The sequence below is a fragment of the Sander lucioperca genome, chromosome 8, assembly GCF_008315115.2.
Source record: "Sander lucioperca isolate FBNREF2018 chromosome 8, SLUC_FBN_1.2, whole genome shotgun sequence".
NCBI classification, from domain to species: domain Eukaryota; kingdom Metazoa; phylum Chordata; class Actinopteri; order Perciformes; family Percidae; genus Sander; species Sander lucioperca.
Window position 1 is genome coordinate 18,834,677 of NC_050180.1, and position 22,500 is coordinate 18,857,176.

Here is a 22,500-nt window from a genome sequence, read left to right on the forward strand (position 1 = left end):
ATCTTAAAAGCTTTAGGCATTTATTTTACATGATTATCCAATCAATTTACAGTAAATTCCTGTTTAATACTGGTTTTCTACTGTACAAAAAACAATATGTGATAATAACTTGCAGAACCATTATTTTATAGTCATTACTTTATATAAACGTTACAATCAACTCTTCATTATGTCTACAGGCTTTTCCCCATAAATGTATAAGGGTTTACTTTATATAAACAATATTGTATAGTGTTAAAAAGAAACTATCTAATATACTGTACTTTAATCATTAATATATCAGGTTTACTTCATACAAACAATACTTTATAGTGATTAAAAGCAACTATTCAATATATCTACAGACTTATCCCATTAATGTACTGTGTGTTTACTTTGTAAAAATATTTGACAATATTTACAATTAACTATCCAATATATGCATCAGAGACTCTTCAGAGGGTAAATATTGGTATAATGTAGGGTCCATTTTAGCTTATTCAATGTGGTCTCATACTGTGTGTTAGTGTTTTAATCGCTGTCAAACTTCATCCTGGCCAGTGTCTCTTAATGCAAGTCTACTAAATTCTAGCAATAGAGGAGGACTTGTATTTAGCTTTGCAGTTATTTGAAGAGGGGTTAACAGAGGTACTGAGACAGGTAGGACCAGCCATACCTGTTTAATGCATTGAATGAGGCTGACATGAACCCTCACTGCATGGCCTCAACAACTCCACAGCAAAAACCCACAAGCAATTGTTCTCAATTATAGTTGGATCAATGTAATTATATTAGAAACTACACTACTATTTTGCAAGCAGTAAAACAACTTGGCAGCACACAAGCTTAAAAAGCTATAGGACTACTGCACCAAATCACCACTGGTGACAAAGATGCTGTATTTAGATCTGTCTTTGTAAAAATAAACATTCTTTCACCTAAATATTTGTGGAAACAAAGCCATAGCTTCAGTTACGGGAATGCATAAGAGACAAGAGTCAACCTAAACTACAGGCCTTGGATGTACATGATGTCTATTTTAGTCCAAGTCTGTGATATGCTCATCACTATATAATCATGTTTTGGTCTGGCAAATTAGTTGACAAAAGAATCGTGCAGCCACAGTTCACATCACATAGGCCCACAACCCTATAGGCCTACAGGATGACGATACAGTACACAGAGAGCCAGGCAGCCTCTGAAATTACACTACAATTTCCATTGACTTGCAATGGTTACACAGGCATTGATGCACATATTGGGCAATGTGTGTTTCATTAAGGTGTAACATTAATAAGTTAAATGGATTGCCTGTGCCACAGCTATGCTACACTTTTATAAGGGGTGGAAAATCAATATTAATGCACACCAGTACCTCAAATACAGTATGTACCTGCTTGCCTAACTTGCACACCACCTAACCTAACTTGTTCCGCTAGTTCCAACCCTCATACAGTTTAATTCAACCCTGCGTTGATAGGAAAGTGTGTCCCCTCCTATGAAAGTCATGCCTACCAACAAACAGTATGGACATCTGCAACATTATGCTTATTTGAGAAATTATCTGTGATTTCATTTCAAAACTGAAGGAGTAGGCTTTTCATAAAAGGCTGTTAATCCACTTTAAAAACGGTGGAGTCTTCCAATACAAACTCCAAACTGTTTTAGGCAAGGCTCAGTGAATGTTATGAAAATAAGCAATTCAGAAATTTGGGGACGTTTTTACTGTTTTTCCCAATTCCCCACAGTCAGAAACTAATATGCATGCGGGACAGACCTCTTTTTAATGTATTTGGTGTACTTCAAATAGAATATGTAGCATACACGTTCTTTTCCTTATGAAGTTAAAATTGTTGTTAAAACAATTTTTCTTAATATTAAGACCCAAAGTGAGTCACAGTGTTCAACAAAATGCAAGGTCATTGTGCAGTCTACTGCTCCCTCAAATCATTTTGCCTCTCCCCACTTTCTACAGGTCAAAGGGAACAAAGAGTTTTTCATGGGCTGAGGTAATATACGGTGAATAAAGACAGGGAGGACACAGTATGAATAAAGCTTTACATTGGTGTGCAATATATTTTTTTTCAATTTAGCAATACATGCAATGTGTGAAAGACTGGGAAGGGATGCTAGGGCTCAACAGTTCAACCAAGGCTTCTAGCATCAACGTGAACATTGATAATCAGGGCGTGAAGCGATGTAAGACCTTAAAATGGTTGAAAAAACAGAAATGTAAACAGAAATGGTCTCTTTAGTCTAGGCTATGTGCTTCAGGAAAGTGCGCGCAGATTCAAATAATTGAATGTTGCACAATCATTGGATGAATCATGCCGGGCAGAGACGATCTTGACCAATGATATTGTTTGACTTCATGGGGGGCTGTGCTAACGTCAAACTCATCTCGACGCAGAGACAGTGTGGATAATAATGTAACGCAGGATTCAGGACTTTTCCACGATGATTCACATTCAGCTTTCACTTAAGGTAAAGTAATACTTTTCTTTTTATGTACATGCAGTTTCCTCACGAGATATCAACTGGACACGAGTTAAGATAACACTTGCATACGTTTCACAATTTTAAAATGTCAGCAGGGATAACGTTAGCATTTGCCGTTTATGTGCCTTATCAAAGTGTGTCTGGCGTTAGCTAACGTTACATTAAGACCGTCCTTATGTAATGTTAGCTGTCGGTACACGATCCGTTCTGCCTGCACGATCCGTTCTGCACATGAGCAAGATAATACTGTTTTACGTATCCATACGACCTGCACGATCTGTTCCACGCTAGCCTATGGCTAGCCTCCACCGGGAAGCTAACGTTAGTTTAGCTAACAGCTAATTCGGCTAACCGCTAGCTGACAGCTAGATTCAGTCTAAAATAACGTTAACTCAAACGTAATGGGAAAAGCAGGCTACAGCTAAATTAAGACTTCACAGTAATAACAATAAAGACAAGTATTGAGTGATTGTATTTTAAATGAGCACAAGTAAAGTAGAACTGACGTAACAGCTGTTATATATGTTAGGTGTTTGTTATATATGTCAACGTTTATTTTCAAGTTTTATTTTGAGGGTCTTTTAAAGTTATTACATGCTGTCTCAGCTAGCAGTTAGCCGAATTAGCTGTTAGCTAAACTAACGTTAGCTTGCCTGTGGAGGCTAACGGCAGACCGCTACAATCAGCTAGCAGTTAGCCGAATTAGCTGTTAGCTAAACTAACGTTAGCTTGGCTGTCGACCGGAAGCGTGGAACAGATCGTGCAGTGTCGTAAATCCTCGTACAACCGCGCATGCGCGAACATTTTGCGCATGTGCAGAACGGATCGTGTACCCATAGATATATATAAAGGCTAGATGTCTTACGGTGGAGTCTCTAACGTCATCACCGGCAGCCATCTTGTCACAGTCAAGCTTTCTTGCGGGCTTTGTGGTACCTGATGTAAGGTGAGTGATCTGCACAAACACAAATACTCTTATCTCGCTGAAATCTTGACGGATTTACAAACGGTTTGGTTTCTTACAAACTTTATTAACGTGGCTATAATTCTGGATGCTTGAACATGTTGAAATTGCAGCTTTTCTTTTCGAAAAAACGACTTAATCGTGCAGCATAGTTGTGTATCACTACTACTTGCGCAAGTTATCAAGGCTGAGACCACAATCGAGCTGTTTTACTGACACCAATAACGATTTTATGATGACTAATCTTTTGTCTAAATTACAGTCTTTGTGGATGTGGTTGTAGTTATTAGCTGGCTAATAACAAGAAGCTGTGAGTGTGGTTGTAGTTATTAGCCTAGCTGGCTAATAACAAGAAGCTTTGAATGAGACCTAGTAGCAGCTAACGTTACAGTTTAGCATAGCTATGACATAATAGTATTACAAGATTGTTGTTGACCCAAGGCTTTTTAGAAGTTTGTTTACACAATCGCTGAATGTTTCTTTTGGACACCTTTTTATAACTAGTTTAGTGTGGTTGTCTTATTCTAAAGTACATACATGCATACATGATGCATACATACACACATGCATACATACAATTACCCCAAACATATGATAATTTAGGTGTGTATTTTTGTCCTTATCGTTAATGTTGAAAGAAGGAAAAAAGGGTTGGAAATGTTGACAATTTATATATCTTGGTACGTTTCTCACGTTTTTAAGGTTTCCCAAAACCGGAAAGATGAGGAGGCAGTGGGAACTTGCTCTAAGAAGGGACGGTTTTGTTGCCTCTGACAGGACACTGCTCTGCAGTGAGCACTTCAGGAGTGAGGACTTTGACAGAACGGGGCAGAATGTCCGGCTTAAAGATGGTGTTGTGCCAACCATTTACAACTTTCCAGCTCATCTTCAAAGTGTATGTGTATCATTGACCAACAATAATTCAAGGTGTATAAGATTGATATATCAATATGTGATTAAATGTCACTTTAGTTTTTGTTATTGCAAGTTATATAATGTGTTGTTTATTACAGCACAACACACTCAAAAACTTCTTTACTTACGTTTATTTTAGCTGGTAGCAACAAGAAGCACAACCACCTCTAGAAGAGCGGAAAACAACCTGCCAACGGACTTGTCTCAGGATGCACCTCAGCCTGATGTTGTGAGTATTTGCATGTGGAATATCAAACAAATGAGAGCATCATATGGCTTATTATATTAAATCCTTTATCTTGGTGGTACCCAGAAAGGTCTATGATGGTGTTAGTAGTCTAAGAGCCCAATATTATTTGAGGTGGTACTCTGTGTAAAAAGTTTGAGAACTACTGGCTATCTCACTTGCTCTGTCACTCATACACTTGAATGAATAAACATGTGTGAACATTGAAACTACACCCAGGGGTAGGCAACCTTTTCAATCAAAAGAGCCAACCCAGAGTTGGGACCAGCAAGCAGAGCTGCTGTCTGTATAAAATCCTCCTCCTCACCTATAACGCTCTTCATGGTCAGGCCCCTTCATATCTTAAAGAGCTCATAGTACCCTATTACCTCTTTAGAACACTACGTTCTCTGAATGCATGGCTACTTGTGGTTCCTATAGTCTCTTCAGTTACCAAGCTCCTCTCCTGTGGAACCAGCTTCCAGTTGTGGTTTGGGAGGGAGACACCCTCTCCACATTTGAGAGTAGGCTTAAGACGTTCCTCTTTGATAAAGCTTATAGTTAGGGCTGGATCAGGTGAGTCCTGAACCATCCCTTAGTTATGCTGCTATAGGCCTAGACTATCGGGGGATTTCCCATGGTGCACTGTCTCTTCCTCTCTCTCTCTCTCTCTCTCTCTCTCTCTTTCTGCACTCATTCATGTCCCATTAATGCATGTTACCAACTTCACTTCTTCCCCGGAGTTCTTGTGCTTTCGCGTCTCGCAGGTTCTCATGGATCCTAGTGGAGCCTCCTGCCATGGTCCTGCTTGACTGCCATTGCCAATACTGTTGTTGCTGTGCACCTGTCTGTCTCTCTCTCTCTCTCTCTCGCTGTCTCTCTCTCTCACCCCAACTGGTCGAGTCAGACAACCGCCCACCTAGAGCCGAATGGTCTGTCCTAGGTTTCTGCCTCTTAACAGGCAGTTTTTCCTTGCCCTTGTCTCCAAAGTCTTGCTCATGGTGGTACTGTTGAGTCTCTGTAAATAATGTTATAAGGAGTTCGGTCTAGACCTGCTCTATTTGAAAAGTGTCCTGAGATAACTTTTTTTATGAATTGGCGCTATACAAATAAAATTGAATGAATGAATTGAATTGAATTTTTTGAATTTTTTATCTCTATCCTCCATGTGTATACCTCCACAGTAGTGTAGTTCTCTCTACAGGGTGGGTATTTCAACATGCAGCATTTCTTTATGTATATTTGTAAAGGGAAATCTTGTACCTATTTTTTTATTGCAAATAAATGTCACTTTTATAATAGTTTAAACTTGTTTAAAATAAACATGTAATAATTCAAATTATTTTATTATATTAGTAATATACATATAAAAGTATATATTAGTAATATACATATAAAAGTATATATTAGTATATTATACTATATTATATTATATATATATACATAGTTTTAGTAGCCTATATATTGATTTAACATAAATACCTTGTTCTTGTGTATATTCATTACACCTATATTTTCTGTTTAATATTATTTTCATATGGAAATCCATGGTTATAATTATTCATAAGTATGCAGTGTCATAACTACATCTCTGACGTTTATAACAAACCAAACCATTTGAAAATCGGTAGAAAATTGAGCAAGTTATGGTTATATGGTTATAAGTACATGCACCATTAAAACACAATGTTACGAGTGAGCGAGCTGACTGTGGCAAGATGGCCGCCAGGTGCGGACGTCGACCTCCATTGGCCAGCAGCGCGGACGAGACATCTAGCCTTTATATATATCTATGCGTGTACCGACATTAGCCTTGAATGTGAACCATGCACCAATCGTAATTTTAGCTAGCTAGCTAGCTAGCTAGCTAAATATATAACAGTTAACTAGACAGTTAGACAGTTTAGCAGGTCAGCTTGATTTGCTGGGTACTAGCTAATACTAGTAATTAAAGAAACGTTATAACGCTCCGTTGCTCCTAACGCTAGTAGTTAACATTACTGTTAACTAACCGGTAACCCGCCGTTTAACGTTACCACCTAGCTAGGTTATGCCTCAAGTTTACATAAGCTATCTCAACTGACTAACTTTAGTTTGGTTCTACTTTATGAACAGTGAACCACACGTTGTAACAACAAGTTACAACTTGACATTAAACGGAGCATCTGCTTTGTGATCGTTATTTTCACTCATGATTCAGTGTGTCCACTGTATATATTTCCATTCCTGCTTTCCACATAAAAATAAATGGACAGGGAATTGAACAAATTCAGAAATAAGATATAGGCTACCTGCTCTATTTATAAGTGTTTCTTCCTCCAGACAATTGCACTCAGTCTGTAATTAAATATGTATTTTAAGTTGCTTTTAATGCTGGCAAGCCTCCACAAATAAATCTATGTATACTACTGTTACAGTAATGTTCAAATCTCACCCTAATTCTTTAATCCTTGTTTAGGCAAGATGGAAGAAAGAATACCAAGATAAGAAGATCAAGAAGATAAAGAAAGCTAAAGTAAATAGATGTTCACCCTACAGTATCACACGTTATCATCTGTACCTTACCACATCTTTCTCACCCATGTTATGGCTCTCATTCTGTGTTCAGTTTGACAAGGATCAACAGACCAGACAGCTCTCCCACAGCCAGCCTGAGAACCTGCTTTACGGTCTGAATAGCCTGGGTGAAGTTGAAGACTCGTGCATCAGATGGCTGAGAAAAGGATAGCCCAGAGCAAGAGGGAGCCCAGCAGAGGCTAAGAAGGAGGCAGCAAAGGAGTTCACAAACCCACATACAGCTAATGGAGGTACCGAATGACAGGTCCATTTCAGAAAGCAGGTTTAGTGAAAACTCTGAGTTTGTTAACCCTGAGATGAGGGTAATTCTGGGTTTTCCGTTTCAGAAAGAGAGGTAACCTAACCTCGGACTCTGTGAACCTAACCTAGTCGGGAACAGGTTTTCTTCTTTCAGTCTCCTCCCTCTGACACAGCTCTCTTTCATTTCATCATTCATAATTGCAGTCTGTGTCAGGCGCATTTTAGCGCAGTTTGTTATCGGCATGAATAAAAAAACAGGGTTGGTTTATTAACCATGTTAGGCAGATTATAAAACATTTTTTTTTTCTCAAAACATGCAATGTCCTTTTGTCAGCGATCCCGGTGATGTAGAAGCTGTATTACTTTGCAGGGAGTTAAACATACGTCAGGAGATGATATTGAGGCCCCGACGCATTTTAATTTCCAGATAAATACCTATTTGAGCGGTACCGTTTTTTTCTTCCCAGTCTATCAGTTATGTAGCTTACATAACCTTATCATCCTCATATCACTAACGTCACCCATCGTGGACATGCTCTACATCCCAGCAGATTATTTGTGTCACATTACATTTTTTTGCAAACAACAGTTTTCTTTACAACATTGGTGATGCGGAGCATATTGGTAAAGCTACTGTAGCAAAGCGCCGTCAGAAGAGTGTGACTCACTCTGAAACGTTTTTTAAACGTTTGTGTAGTGTTCCCTGGACACAAACCAGTAAGAGCCATTAAAAAAGAGTTCCACAGTATTGCAGGTGAATGATGTAAACCCTTTGAAATATAAGATTATGAATTATAGTTCTGTTGATGATGGTGCTGCAGCCTCAGAATGGGATTAGTAGGCCTAGGACTTTTATAGATTATAGGTTCAATACATTTCACCAGTAATATTATACTTATGATTAAATATGATATACACTATATTGGAACTAACGCATTTACTCTAGCAGCAATTTTCTCCCACGCAAATTCTCTTTTAAAGCAGCCGCTGTGTTGCTTTTTTAACTAAATACATGTTCAAACTTGCTGTATGTGCAGTATTTCTGCCCACCAGTTTGTTTGTGGTTGTTACCATGGTGAATCGTAGTATCATGGCTCCATTCATGCTGCCTGAAACTGAAAACTCAGGGTAAATCAACTCAGATATCAGGGTTACACTCAGAGTTTGTTAAACCTCCTTCCTGAAATGGGCCCCTGCATTGTTAACGGTTGCTTTACCTGGTCTGTGCTTGTAAATAAAACGAACCGGATTTGTAACATTGTTACACCCCTTTTTGTTGATACAGCCTTACTTGAGTCTAAACACAGTGACTTGGGACTTGTTCAAGACGGTGAAGGTTAAGATTTGTGACTTGCACATGTGTGACTTAAGACCGTTACACACTGGGGGCGTGACGAATAAGCGACGCCAATATGCAAAATAATCGCCTGTGAATATTTCACATCAAAACTATTCACACCAGCAGCGATGCAAATTTGTGACAGTTTTCAATAAAATGTTTGGATATACACGCCAGCTCATCTACAATGTCAGTAGGACAGATGCTGAAGAGAGCGAGAAAGTGACGGAAGATGTGGTGTGAGCGGACGAGAAAGAGAGAGCAGTCGGAGCAGAGGAGAGTTAACGTTTAGTGGTGAAGATATGAAGTGATTGTACAGCAGCTAGATTCTGCAGTTTGACAACAAATAAATGCAGCAGCTCCTCAAAAGCACCAAAAGGTGTCCTGTCTGGTTTCCAGGCTGCTGAGTGGAGGGACGGGGGCTAGCTTCGGATACGTCCCAGGAAAAGCTGTAACACTAAGCTACTGTAAGCTATTTATTGAGTTTCCTCTAACTCTAATTGAGTATACAGTTAATACTCAATTGAATTCCCTCTGCAAAACAGTGTAGCATATGTCTCGGGCTTATTGTGAAAGGTAAAAACGGAAAGAATGTTTCTGGCATACGCTGCCATTGTAAAGGTTGAAAGGAGTAATAAAGTTTGCTGACGTACAGTCTGTAGTTGGGACAGCAGCCTCCGTGTTGTTGTTTGGTGATCCTCATAAGTAAACACTACTTGTGACAAAAACAACAGTTCGAAAAAATATATTGACATGCAAAATAATCGTCCCTGGTGTGCAATGGTCTTTAATCTCACCTCTGATATTTTTGATTAAGAGCTACTCTCTGGCGAAGCCACAAACCAGAAATGTAAGACTCAAACTATGATGTCATCAGGTTACTAAGCTGCTTCATAGACAATGAATGTGAAACTAATTTTGTAGAATAAAAAAAAACCAAATGAGGTTTATTCTATGTTAGCATTTTATTTCTGAAACAGAAACTCTACCCGTTACCTCTGAACATCCCCCTGGGTGATCTCAGTGTCATCTTTCAAATATTTCTCAATTCATTGTTTTTGGAAAAGCTCCAGACATTATATCAGATGACATCACAAATTTGAGTTTTTAGATTTTGGAGATTGTTGTTCATGTTCACTGACATTTTTAACACACATGTATGAATTCCCAAATTGCCCATAGTTCCCCTTTTGCTATAATTCAATGTACCAGACAGTTTTTGCTCCCATAAGTTTATTCATATGTGAACTTTAAGGATAGCACTGTTTAAATAGTGCATTTCTTTGTAAAGCATGCAGTAAATGGTCATTCTATAATACTTTCTGGTTATGATACATCTTAAAATCTCATACATCTCAAATAGGGATCTTCAGTGAATGGATTGGACAATGCTGTAAAATGTCAGCAGAAAAAATTATATATTTATTGCGTAAAAGTAGTTGATGCAATTGCACTTTTACATAGCCCTTTTGGTTTTTGTACATTCAAACCCCATTTACTAATGAGGAAGTTGTGAACATATATTGGTTAGTAATAGTAATTACTGTCAAATAATGTTTATGAAGTAAATCCCATGCACTTATAAGAAAAGTCTGTAGATATATTGGTGTTGCTTGTTATTACTGTCAAATGAAGTTTATATAAAATAAACATGTATGTACATATAATGGAGAGTTGCTTGTTATTACTGTCAAATAATGTTTATATAAAGTAAACCCCCTACTTCAATGAGGAAAAGTCTGTAGATATACCAGATAGTTGCTTTTAAGTTACTATAAAACAATGTTTATATAAAGTAACCTCATATATTAATAGTAAAGGTATGTAGATATATTGGAGAGTTGCTTCTAAATTACTATAAAACTATGTTTATATAAAGTAAACCCTGTACAATAATGGTAAAAGTATATATATATATATATATATATATATATATATATATATATATATATATATATATATATATATATATATATATATATATATATATATATATATATATATATATTGGATAGTTGTTTGTAATTACTATAAAGAACAGTTTATATAAAGTAAGCCCCCATACAATAATGAGGTACAGTCTGTAGATATATTGGATAGTTGCTCGTTATTACGGGCAAATAATGTTTATATAAAGTGAACACCCATACAATAATGGTAAAACTATGTGTATATATTGGATATTTGCTTGTATATATAAAGTAAACCTTGTATATTAATGGTAAAGGTATGTAAATATATTGGAGAGTTGCCTTTTATAACTATAAATGAACGTTTATTTAAAGTAAACAACATACATTAATGGTAAAAGTATGTAGATATATTGGAGAGTTGCTTGTAAATACTCAAATATTGTTTATATAAAGTAATGACTATTATTACAATGTTTCTGGAAGGTATTATCCCATTATCTTCTCTTTTTTGTACAGTAAAAAAACAGTATTAAACAGGAATTTACCGTAAATAGATTGGATAATCATAAAATAAACGCCTAAAGGAGGGTATTTGAAAGTCATTTTACATAATTTTTATGTGTTTTACATCCAGGAATCTGTACTTTAACAGGGAGTTCTTGTGGATGGATTGAATAATCTTGTGAATTTACCAAAGAAAACCGTATGAAAACAGCAGTTTTCATTTAAATTATGTAATTTTAAGGTATTTCTGCAATATTTCTTAGTTTTGTTAAAGATTTATACAGTTGTTTAACATTCTAGAAATGTTTTATAACAAGAATTTGTTTTAATTCTACAATAGTTAGACTGTAAAAATACAGAAAATATTTATAGGAAATTTCTGTATTTAAAAAAAGAATTTTTCTGTAAAATAATGTAAGGTTTTTTACTGTAATTTGACGGTAAGTGTTTGGCAACTTTGCTGCCAGACTTTTTACCGTTTTTTTTTTTTTACAGTGTGTCTTTGTGTTTGTGTAACACCTGAGTACAGCTCTTCAGGATCTCTTGCCTACACATTAAATTACAGTACACTTGACAGTTAAAAAAATCATTCGCACTTTCCTCTTTTGGGATAAGGGGCATTAAGATATACTTTCCTCCTATGTTAAGAAATACTAAACAAACCCCCATAGCAAGCCATGTAAGTGATAACAAAATGATTCGTTGTCAAACTTGTTGAAGTAGAAATGATGCTGAATGATACAATACAAGATTACATGTACTTTTCAGCCTCTCTTTTTGATTATCTGGCTCGAATGAATGAATTTAATAAAATCCCTGTAATGTATCCTCCATAATATGCTACTTAGAGCAGTATTGCCAATTTTCTTCATCTAGCGACGAGACATATTCTCCCCATGTACAGCATCATTCCTTGGCAGCCCCATATGAGATTCTGTTCAAATCCATCACCCTTATAAATACTCTTGTCTCTTTGGTCCTTATCACACAGTCATAGTCTCAAGAGGCACCATCTCACCTCACTGCCCCATGTTTCTGAAATGAGCTTTGACATTTTCCCATGTTTTCAATCCTGATGAAAAAAGGCACTTGTACAGTTTTCCAATAATGCCTAACTCTAAATGTAGATTATCAGACGATGAGTTCTGTAAGATGGAACAGGCGTGTCCTGCCCACTTGTGGAGAAATTATATGATTTTATAAATTTTCAGTCCCTGCAACATTGCCATACATTTACAGCAAACACACCAAGGTGTGAAAAAACATTTATGATAAATAAAACCATTTGTACTCATGATACATTATATTGTGGTACTGTAGCTGTAGTGTTCCTTTCAGGCTATCAATCATTGTGTAACCTGGTGGATATCTCATTGCTGGAATTGCTCTTTCTCCAGCATACAGACTAGGAAAATGCCATTGCTTGTTTGTGTAGACACAGTAGAGGGAAACACTGTGAATGTGTTTTAATCCATTTTCTGTGCTGACCATATCTGGGAAATAAGTGTCTTTACACACTTCTCTTCCCTCTGGGTTTTAGTTGAAATATGCAAACATAAAAAGGAACATATCTAAATTATTTTTTTAACTTCAAACTAAGCAGTGTAGACCTCTGTGAGAAAATGAGTTATGTTATTTTCCACGCTCTCTTACATATTTTGCTCCTTCTCATATTAAAAGGTACACTGTGATGAGTCATCAAGTGAACCAATGGTTTAATATTAGAAGCTCAGACAAACACCACTGCCAGTGAAACGTTTCAATATGCTGCCTGATGATGCAGTTGGCATTAAAGGGATCCCTACTGTATCAGACTGAGTGTTAAGGTTTTAAATTGGATTCCAGTAAAAAACATCATGACATTTTTCTCTACCACCTCTGTGGGCCTAGGCCCCGTTCTGTCAAAAAACAGGAAAGGTTTGACGTGCCTTTAATCCCAGCATGCTCTATTGCAGAGCAATCTCAAATTCCTCTAACATCCATATTCACCTATTTCTCCATCTTTCCTCCTCCCTGTTTGCTTTGTATTTTGTCATCTGGGGAAATTTTACATATATGTATATGAAGTCGCTGGCGGTGTTTGTGATTGTTGGATCGATGTGCGGTGCTTATGGCAAGCTGACTGATAAATAAAAGACTAGCTAAATGTCTGGAGTATCCCATCACAGTGCAAATATCACAGCCACTCTGGATGGAACATTGATTTTCAACTTCAGTTGTGGTGCCGTCCAGCACACCCATTATAATTACAAGAGAACATGTCTAGAGAATATAACCTCCTTTGAAAGACACACAACATATAATCTATCTATGACCATTTAAAATAATCTTGCTTCAATACTGTGGACTAAGGAGAACTATGAGCACCAATGCCACCTTGTCGTAGAAGTCTTTTGAGTTACTCTTTTTGTTAAGAATCTTTGCTGCACTGGAACACTATGGTGCACATGGTGTTCTTATTTGAGCAATGTTATGATTCAGTTTTATGAATTGTGTCTAAAGCAGTGCTCCAAAACACCACGCAAAACTAAAAGCTATTACCTATAAATTATTACTTCTGCTTGCTTCACTTCCTCACTACAGAGAACCGATTGGAGTCTGTGAGTCCCTGTGCTGTGCCCGCAGGATGGATCTATACACGCTGATCAATAATGGTAGGTCTGACGGATGCTCAAGAGTCAAATCGCAATTGTGGCTTAAAGAAACCCACTAACCACATATGCACATGCACACACATACATGACTACACAGCAATAAACCATTATAACACTGAAACCAAACAAGTACAGCAGTGTCTGACGATTTAACAGATGTTATACATCTAAAATGTAATAAATGCATTAGGGGTAACTAGGATGCAAATCTAAGCTAGTGATATGGCATACTAGATGAGGGTTAAATGCGATTGACACATGCTGTTGGTGTTTAACCTGTAAAGTTGTTACAAGATGGGTTATACAAGTGGCATACAAGTACTTTCCAGAGATAATGTGATGTCACAGTCCGCTTTAGACTCTAGACTAGCGTTATATAAATAATTTACAATCAACTCTGAACATTTATCAGTGTTTTTTTTTTTTTTTGGCAGGAATCATCATCTCAGTTAGAACCACAGACACCAAAATGTCATATTTAATATCATTATTCTGTTGAAAGGGGAAGACGGAAGAAATAAAAATAGATTGTCAGTTTCATGGCTACAAGGCAACAGCTGCTGCAGTTCCACATGTGCCTTGCTTTGATGAAGTTAAGACATTGGTTTGGGAGAAGCAATTTCACCAAATGTCAAAACGCAAGTGAGCCAGATGTTTGCATGTGACAGATAGAAATGCAGAATGGGGAGGAGATATAGTATACCCCTATAAGCTGTGTGTTCCTGGTAATTTTTTAACCTTAACCCGACAATATCCTCCCTAACCGGTTTCTTTTCGGCTGCTTTTCAATTTCTTTGGCTTTCCAATTTTTCATCCCCCACCCCATGTTTTAACCTTTCCTTTGTTCTCCACCCTGCTTCTCTTTATATCATTCCCCTTCATCTTGTTCCCTGTACAAAACAACTGATAAGAAAATAAATCCTTGTGTGACTGTGTGTGTGTGTGATATCTCTGACTATCTGGCTGCCTTGTCAGCAGACTGAGTTTCTATGAATCTAAAGTCAGCTCGTGAAAAAAAACAGGCTTTAATTAGGACATAACAAGGAAGTTCACTCAATCCCCCTCAGTCTATTTCCCTCTCAGCCATTGTTTCTTTGTTTTCTTTTTTCTGGGCCTTGTTTGGCTAACCTTTCTCTTTCTCTCTTGCACACTCACAAGTTCTTAAAAACAATGAGTCGCCAAAACGACTTTCGTCTATCAATTTTTCCATTAATCATCACTATCTGGGGGACATGATGCTGAGACGTGCACAGCAACTGTGAGAAAAACTGTTATCACTCAGGTCACCAACACCCGTGAGGAATGCTCAAGAACCGTTGTAGCAAGTGTTGATCACCCCCAACCAAGTGTTACCTCAAAGTGGTTTGGACAGATCCTCTAGGTCTCACGAATATATAGACAGTGCAATACAGTAGGGTTGGGAATCCCCAGAGGCCCCGATACGATAGGTCACAATAAGATATAATTATGATTTTAAAAATATTGCAATATTCTGTGATATATTGCAATTTATTTCCTTTTTGCCAACTTCAAATTATTTCCCCAAAAGGAAAACTTTGTCAATATCTGTTTTATCTAAAGAGATACATTTCTCTGTTTGTTGGTCTCACTTAAATTTTATGCACAAGCATTTTTGTCATCTGACAAAAAGGTACCTTTGTCACAGCAGCTGATTGTTTAGATCAATAAAAAAGATACTTGGCGTCCGTGTAGCGATACAGTATTGCCACGAAAAATATCGCGATACTATGCTGTATCGATTTTATCCCCCACCCCTACAATACAGACAGAAGAACAAAACAGGCCAACACAGGGTAAAATGAATGGATCATAAAGCTTTCAAGCAGTCAGTCCCTTGACTCAAGGAGTCTGTTAGAAGTGAGTCTGTCACTCTTTCAGGTACTGCTGTCAGAAGGCCTTGCCATAGCAATGCAACCGTTTAGCCTGGTACCAGTTCAGTGCAATGGCCCCTGTCTGGGGTAGGCATGAGGCAGAGGGGTAGCAGATCTGATTAATGCCAAGCCAAGGGACCTTGGTTTCAGTCTGGCTGTTGCAATGGCACACCAGCTGGTCCCAAAGACCCCAGCTGAACCTTATTGGCAGCCAGAGAGCAGAGATTAACACAGTGACCTGCAAAGACTGCTGGTAGGACTGACACAGATACACCCGGACAGCTGGGTAAACGACTGGCAAATGACTGGCATATCCAAAAAGAAAGACGGTGAGGTCGGACAAAAAAAAATCAATGTGCTTTAGAGTATAGTGTGAGAACCTCTTGAATCGTATGAGTTCATTGACTGATTTCACAAAAACAGAGTACAGTGTGTCTTTAGAAAAGCAGGCTGCAGTCCTGCTTAGAGCCGAAGCCCGAGAGGAGATATGATTTACTGTGTACCTGAGAAAAGCTCTCATTGTCCTTTTGCCAAATTGACAGTGGATAAATGATCCAGTGTATGTATTTGGACTATCATTATATTCAATGTCATATGCATTTATAGACAACAAAAATCATTCAAGTACAAACTACACCCTGAATAAGCAAGCTCCCATTTGTGTGAAACACAATGGCTGAATGGTTGAAACAATGCCCAGTATTCATTGTCCCTTGGCTAATATTTTATCATGCTAATATTTGTTTTGATGCATTACTTTGTGTTTGTGTTACAATTGTCAAAAACACACAAAAACCACACACCAGCCACATCCAGCAACCAACCAAAAGGCTGTGTCATAAGTTCTCATTACTTTTGGAATTTGTTTATCTTTAAAGAGGATTTAAAAAAACGTGTCACTGCCACTGAACAGTGCAAGTGACAAAACAAAAGTGAGTGGTTTTTTTTACCTAGAGTCCAACAAAAAGCCAATCTACACAATGACTGTTTTGCTCTAAAGCGATGACATTATCATCTGTGTTAAGGTATTTTTCTCCTTGAGAGCAGTTTGTATCAGGATAAAGCTTCACTCTGTTCTCAGTCGAGTGGTTTGTGTCACCTGGATGTCATAAGAACTGTTTTGGCCGTGTGTGTGTGTGTGTGTGTGTGTGTGTGTGTGTGTGTGTGTGTCTAGTATCCAGGTCTCACCCTCAAATATTTACTGTGTACACATCCACACACACACACACACACACACACTACAACCTTTTCACTCAACCATGAACAGACATACACCCTCATACGTGCACCTGCATACACACCTTCTTTGTCGTCATGGCGAATGATGGCATCCTGTATTATATCGGCGAGGCTGAAGCGGACACGGTGCTTCTTGCGGTGGGTGGGCGGCGCTCGAACCTTGATTCCACCTTGCTGGCGCTGAAGACTCTTTTCCCTCTCGTAGTACGCCCTTATTTGGTCACAGCGCATCCTCCTGACCAGCCGCTGGCGCTGGCCAATGGGGAGAGACTCCAGCAGACACTGGTCTATCTCCATGTTCTGACGAAAGACATTACATAGCTGGAAACAACCTAGTGAGACAAAGAGAAAGAGCAAGACAACGCTAATGATATTTAGTGTCAGAAAACTAAATGCAAAAGTTATTTATGCATGCATTATTTGTTTTCACTCAAGATCTGGTGGCGAGCGGTCCATCCAAAGAGTAAGAATGACAATCTGGTGAATCAGTGAAAACATAGTACATAGTATTTACTCTTACTTACTGAGCAAATAAGTATCAAAGTGATAAAACATGCTGTCAGTTTCATCTCCAGGCAGAACTGTGTTATTGTTTTGTGTGCATGCATGTATGCTTTGCATGTCTGTGTCTGCAGTTGTGTGTGGGCCGCTATTTAGCATATTTACTGTAAAGGATATTTGCTGTTTCTGTTGAGCCGTGGGGTGAGTTGAGAGAAGCATCACAGCATTTTGTGTGTGGTCTGTCCTGTCCCACTGATTCTCCTGACTCTGCTTAATCTCTCTTCTTCTCAGTGGAACTTAGCCAAACAGATCTCATCCCAGGCAGCTGCTAAACCTATTATGGGCTGCTTGGATGATTTGGGTGTACAGTGTTTGTGCAGTAGGTGGGCTCAGAATGACATTCACTGAGTGTGCTTAGGTAATTCACTGAGTGTGCTCAAAATATCAAAAAAAGAAGATTTACATAAGGTAAGTAAAGGTGAAGGTATGTGCAACAATCTGGCCTTGGTCATTTTACAAATTTAGTTTACAGCCACTCCAGAAGACAAGTAAAACATAAAGAGGTGGATGTCTTTGCAGGAATAGTGTACTTTTCTTTCTGACTCACCCACTCATCCCTCTTTGGCCCATGCTGTCTCTATATTTCATTCCTTCTTTTATCAAACTCAACTTCGTTGCTCTGGTTCTTTTGGGCCCATTTTCTTTTAAGTATCCCCCCCACCCCCCACCCCTTGGAGCATCTTTGTCTCTCAATTGATCTCCAGTGGTTCTCGTGTCTCTATTTCAACTCTCTCTTTCTCTGTTGGGTTGTGGGAGCACACATCACTCTGTTTGTCAAGTGCAAAGTAATGTTAGTGGGACACCTTTGAAGTACTTCATGCTGTCCCCATGTTTCCCACAAAACTGCCTGTCTCTTTCTCACTACTACCATCGGTCTTCATCTCTTTGCAAATCCACAGGGTGGCATGTGCCGTTGGAGGGCTGTTGCTACTTTACTTTGTGTCTACTTTATACAACAAACTGCCGTTTCTCCTCTGTAGGGGCTGAAGTGTGTTTGGACTAGATTTTTATCTGGTAGAGACAAAGCCATCCAGGCAGACAAATGGAGCTGCTGCATCTCTCACATCTACACATTTATTCAAACACCTGCCCCCTCCACCCCGCTTTGCCACACATACACACATCCTGCACAATACAGTACACCAGTGCCATCTGCTCTGGTTAGACATGTAAAAAAGGTTGTTTTGTGTTCAGGTTCAAGACAGGGGGGGTGGGGGTCATTATTATACTGTTCATGCCAGGTGTCTGCTTCAACTATATTTTATTTTAGGAACTTGGCTGCACATTGAGCAGACACAAACATACAAACACAAAAAAACATTCAACCTACTGCCTTTTCCAATATCATGCCACTCCATCTCTACACAGTCCAGCTTTCATAGTCCCATGTTATTGCCTCCTTTTTTCTTCTACTCTCACATATATCTCCCCCTCACCTTCTCTTCTACTCAGTCCATTTTGATATGTGACTTGCAGTAGTAGTTGTGGTGCGTACAGTCTGTGTCCATAGTAGACACAAGAGTGGGTGCACTGATACAAGTTGCTTTGATCTGTTGTATGCTGACACATAACTTACTGCAGGGCTAAAAATACAGAGCATCAAGAGCAGAACTCACCTCTCCTGGAGCATTAGACTATATGTATGTACACATATATGCACATCCCAGACAACTAGCTTAGGCCAGTGTGTCAGTCTAATGGCCAGAGAGCTCAGGTGAGTGGAAAAGGGTAAAACGTAAAGAGCTAAGGCTGCAACTAAAGATTATTTTCATTATCAATTAATCAGACAATTATTTTCTTGATTAATCAATTCATCAGTCAGTCCATAAAAGAAAGAAAATCATGAAAAATTCTCATCAAAAGTTCATAAAGCCTAACATCGTCATATTGCTCATTTTAACTGACTAACAGTCTTATACCCCAAAATATTCTGTTTACTTTTACATAAGACAAAGAAATGAAGTTGATGAAAATGAGAATCTGGAACCTGCTTGTAAAATTACTTATACGATTAACTGATTATCAAAATAGTTGGTGATTGTATTTATAGTTTTCTATAATTGAGTAATCAACTACTTATTTCACATCTAGACAAAACCCTCATTGAAGCGAAAAAGTGGCACTGGCAGGGCTCCCAGCACAGGGATGAGAAATTCTCACATATTGCTTCATTCCTTTGACTAAAGAGAGAGAGAGAGATTTGCCACACCAAGAAAAATCACGGAGGCTACAGATTTGATTGTTTTCGTTCTTCTTCTTTTCAACACTTAGGTAGTAGTTTGAGTGACAGTAAGTAGCAGAGCTCATAAAACACACTAGCCGTTTTACCACACAAAATGTGGATATGGTGAACCGCCTGTCTCCATCACTGCCTTGACTTTGTGACTGTCATCTCTTCCTTGGTTAGGCCATATCCTTCACACTCTCTGTCAACCTCATATATCATCTACTATACAGGCATTCAAGGCTACAGTCACATCAACCCGTAAACTCAGCGCACATGACAGACGTCACATAACATGGCGTATTGATACTGACATGACTCACTCACACGACATTAAGGTATACACAGTAGTAGATGGATATACAGTTCAGATAACAGTTCACACGTGGCACTAAATGTTGTGATATGTTGTGACTACAAAATCGGTCCCTCATGACTTGTCATAACATGCTGTGTGTTGCTGCATGTACATGTAATGTGGCTGAATGTGTTGTTAATAATATACAATCATTGGTTGGTGTATCAGAACATTCGCAGGAGAATATCTTTGTCTTCCGCTTTTAGATGAAAACATCATATATGGCCAGCACTGACAGCAAAGTTTTTCAAATGAAAACAGTATGTGAATTTGCATCAACATGGCTGATAAAAACACACGTCATTCCTACTTAATCTCAACGTTTGCAAAAATTATGACAATGTGTGCTCCGAAACACTGGCGTTTGCTACTGTGTGATGAATAGCTCAAAACAGACACATGAAATGTGAATGAGAGGGGGAAAGGACAGAGGAGCTGGGCCTAATGGGAAACAGTGCTGAATGAATCTGAGAGAGATGGAATAAGTGGACGGACAGAAAGAGAGAGAGGGATAGAAAGCAGATGCTTTTTTCTGCTGCCATCCCATCTCCAGCCTATCAGTTATTGATTGAATGTGGAACATCTCATTCAGGCTCCAGCTAATAACACTGACTGCACTGCAGGAGCTTGTAAATTAGAAAATAGAGCACAACATGTGCACAAACACACACACATGCTGCAAACCCCATAAATGTGCAAGATATACAGTAGATAGATGTACTGTATGTAGTGGGTAGTGATTTGGGGTTAGACAGGTAGCGTTCTCAGAGTCAAGGACAGACTTTAGGCAGCATGCATCACCTCTATGATAAAATTCACTGTTTTAACTTTTATTCTGTCTTTCCTTCCTACCTTGCTAGCACCTCTCAAATATCAGTATCACTCTCCCCCATTCCTCCCCAAGTCTGCTTATCATTCCTCGCACCACTTGGCCACATTCTTCATATGTCACTCATTCCATCCTCACATTCTTTTTCATTTCCCAATCCTGCCATTCCCTCCACTATCTGCAATGCTCCTCCAAATCACCCTCAGTTTCTCTCCATCTGTCCTTCTCTCTGAAATGACTTTTTCTCTCCATCAGTCTGTCACTGTGTTATAAATATGCCAGACGCTCATGGGATCTGCATCTTTGTGGCTCTATTTCATCTTTCTTTCCCTCTGCCAGTACCTGCCGCATTCACCGGTCAACTTCACACATCTGCAGCAATTCTCTGCAGCACACTGCACACACACACACACACACACACACACACACACACACACACACACACACACACACACACACACACACACACACACACACACACACAAAGTTTAGATTGTGCTGCTGTGTTGGCAGCTGGTGACCAGAATTCTTAAGCATGTAAACTCATACAGTATTTGACACCCTGCATATATAGTAAGTGCTGACACAACAGGCATACACCCATGGCTGGGGCACGGACAAGTGCATTTGCAAACACACACACACACACTTGCATGCACAGAAAGAGCTGGTGAATGGCTACTTACAGCATTTGATGAAATGGTAGTGAGACATTTTCTGACTAAAGTCAGACAGTCCGCCAGTCAGGTAAAGAGGCTTGCAGGCAGGCAGAAAGGTGTGCAGGGAGTCAGTAATTCAAAAAGGCAGGCAGACAGTAGCCAGCTACAGGTTCCAGCAAAAACTAACTAATGCAGAGCTCATAACCCAGCAGGATGCATTATTAATCTGGCTCCCTGCATGCTATCCAAACTCAGTTCCATTGTCTGCATTATTCACCAGCAGCAACAGCAGCAGCTCTGGTTGCAGCCCATGCACCATCTACATGCGCACAGACCCAGACTCACAGACACACACACACACTCACTCACACAGACATTCACTCCTTCGATCAGCCCGTCGGCAAGGGGAGCTGCGGCTGTTTCTAGCTCTCCTCGCCTAAAGCCGGATAACCGCTGCAAAACGTCTTCCCATCCATGACAGGCGCACGTGGTCCACTCGCGTCACTGACTGCCGGCTCAGCCCACCTCCTGCTCAACACACCCCCAATGACGCAATGCTCTTCACCTCCTTACACTTCCCCCCCCCCACCACCACCACCACCACCACACAAAGATGGCAAGAGACAGGGAGAGAGAGGGAGTGTTAGATTGGATAGAAGTACAGCTAAGGAGGGAGGGAGAGAGAGAGAGAGAGAGAGAGAGAAAGCTGCTGCAGTGCGGCTTTTGGTGCGGTGACATGTTAAGTGCTCATCAACGGTCTTAAACTGGCCACAAACTAACTACTGATAAGTACAGTTTACTAGAATGGTAGGGCTTGAGACCAGTACATTAACACACACTCTATCATGCGTTTGTATGTGCTTGCAGTGTCACTAGGGCAAACCCTCTCTGACTTTGTGCTTTAAGGCTGATTTGCATATATGAATAC

The 22,500-nt window shown here is 39.1% G+C and overlaps 1 protein-coding gene across 7 annotated transcripts in view; it reads right to left on the reverse strand.

The window, feature by feature from the left end:
• myo16 (myosin XVI) overlaps window positions 1–22,500 on the reverse strand; it is a 136,539-nt gene that overhangs the window by 95,411 nt on the left and 18,628 nt on the right. For 3 of the 7 annotated variants that reach the window (XR_004104241.2, XM_031295224.2, XM_031295215.2), the window contains exons 1-2: window positions 21,600–22,057; window positions 17,004–17,273 (exon numbers count right to left, since the gene is read on the reverse strand). Coding sequence is in view for 6 of the 7 variants with exons in the window: in XM_031295224.2 (XP_031151084.1) it covers window positions 17,004–17,273; window positions 21,600–21,627 (298 nt within the window). In the remaining variant the exon portion in view is untranslated. Of the gene's footprint in view, window positions 1–17,003; window positions 17,274–21,599; window positions 22,059–22,500 lie in introns of those variants that run through there. The other 4 variants (XM_031295252.2, XM_031295242.2, XM_031295233.2 and 1 more) reach the window with 2 other exon arrangements.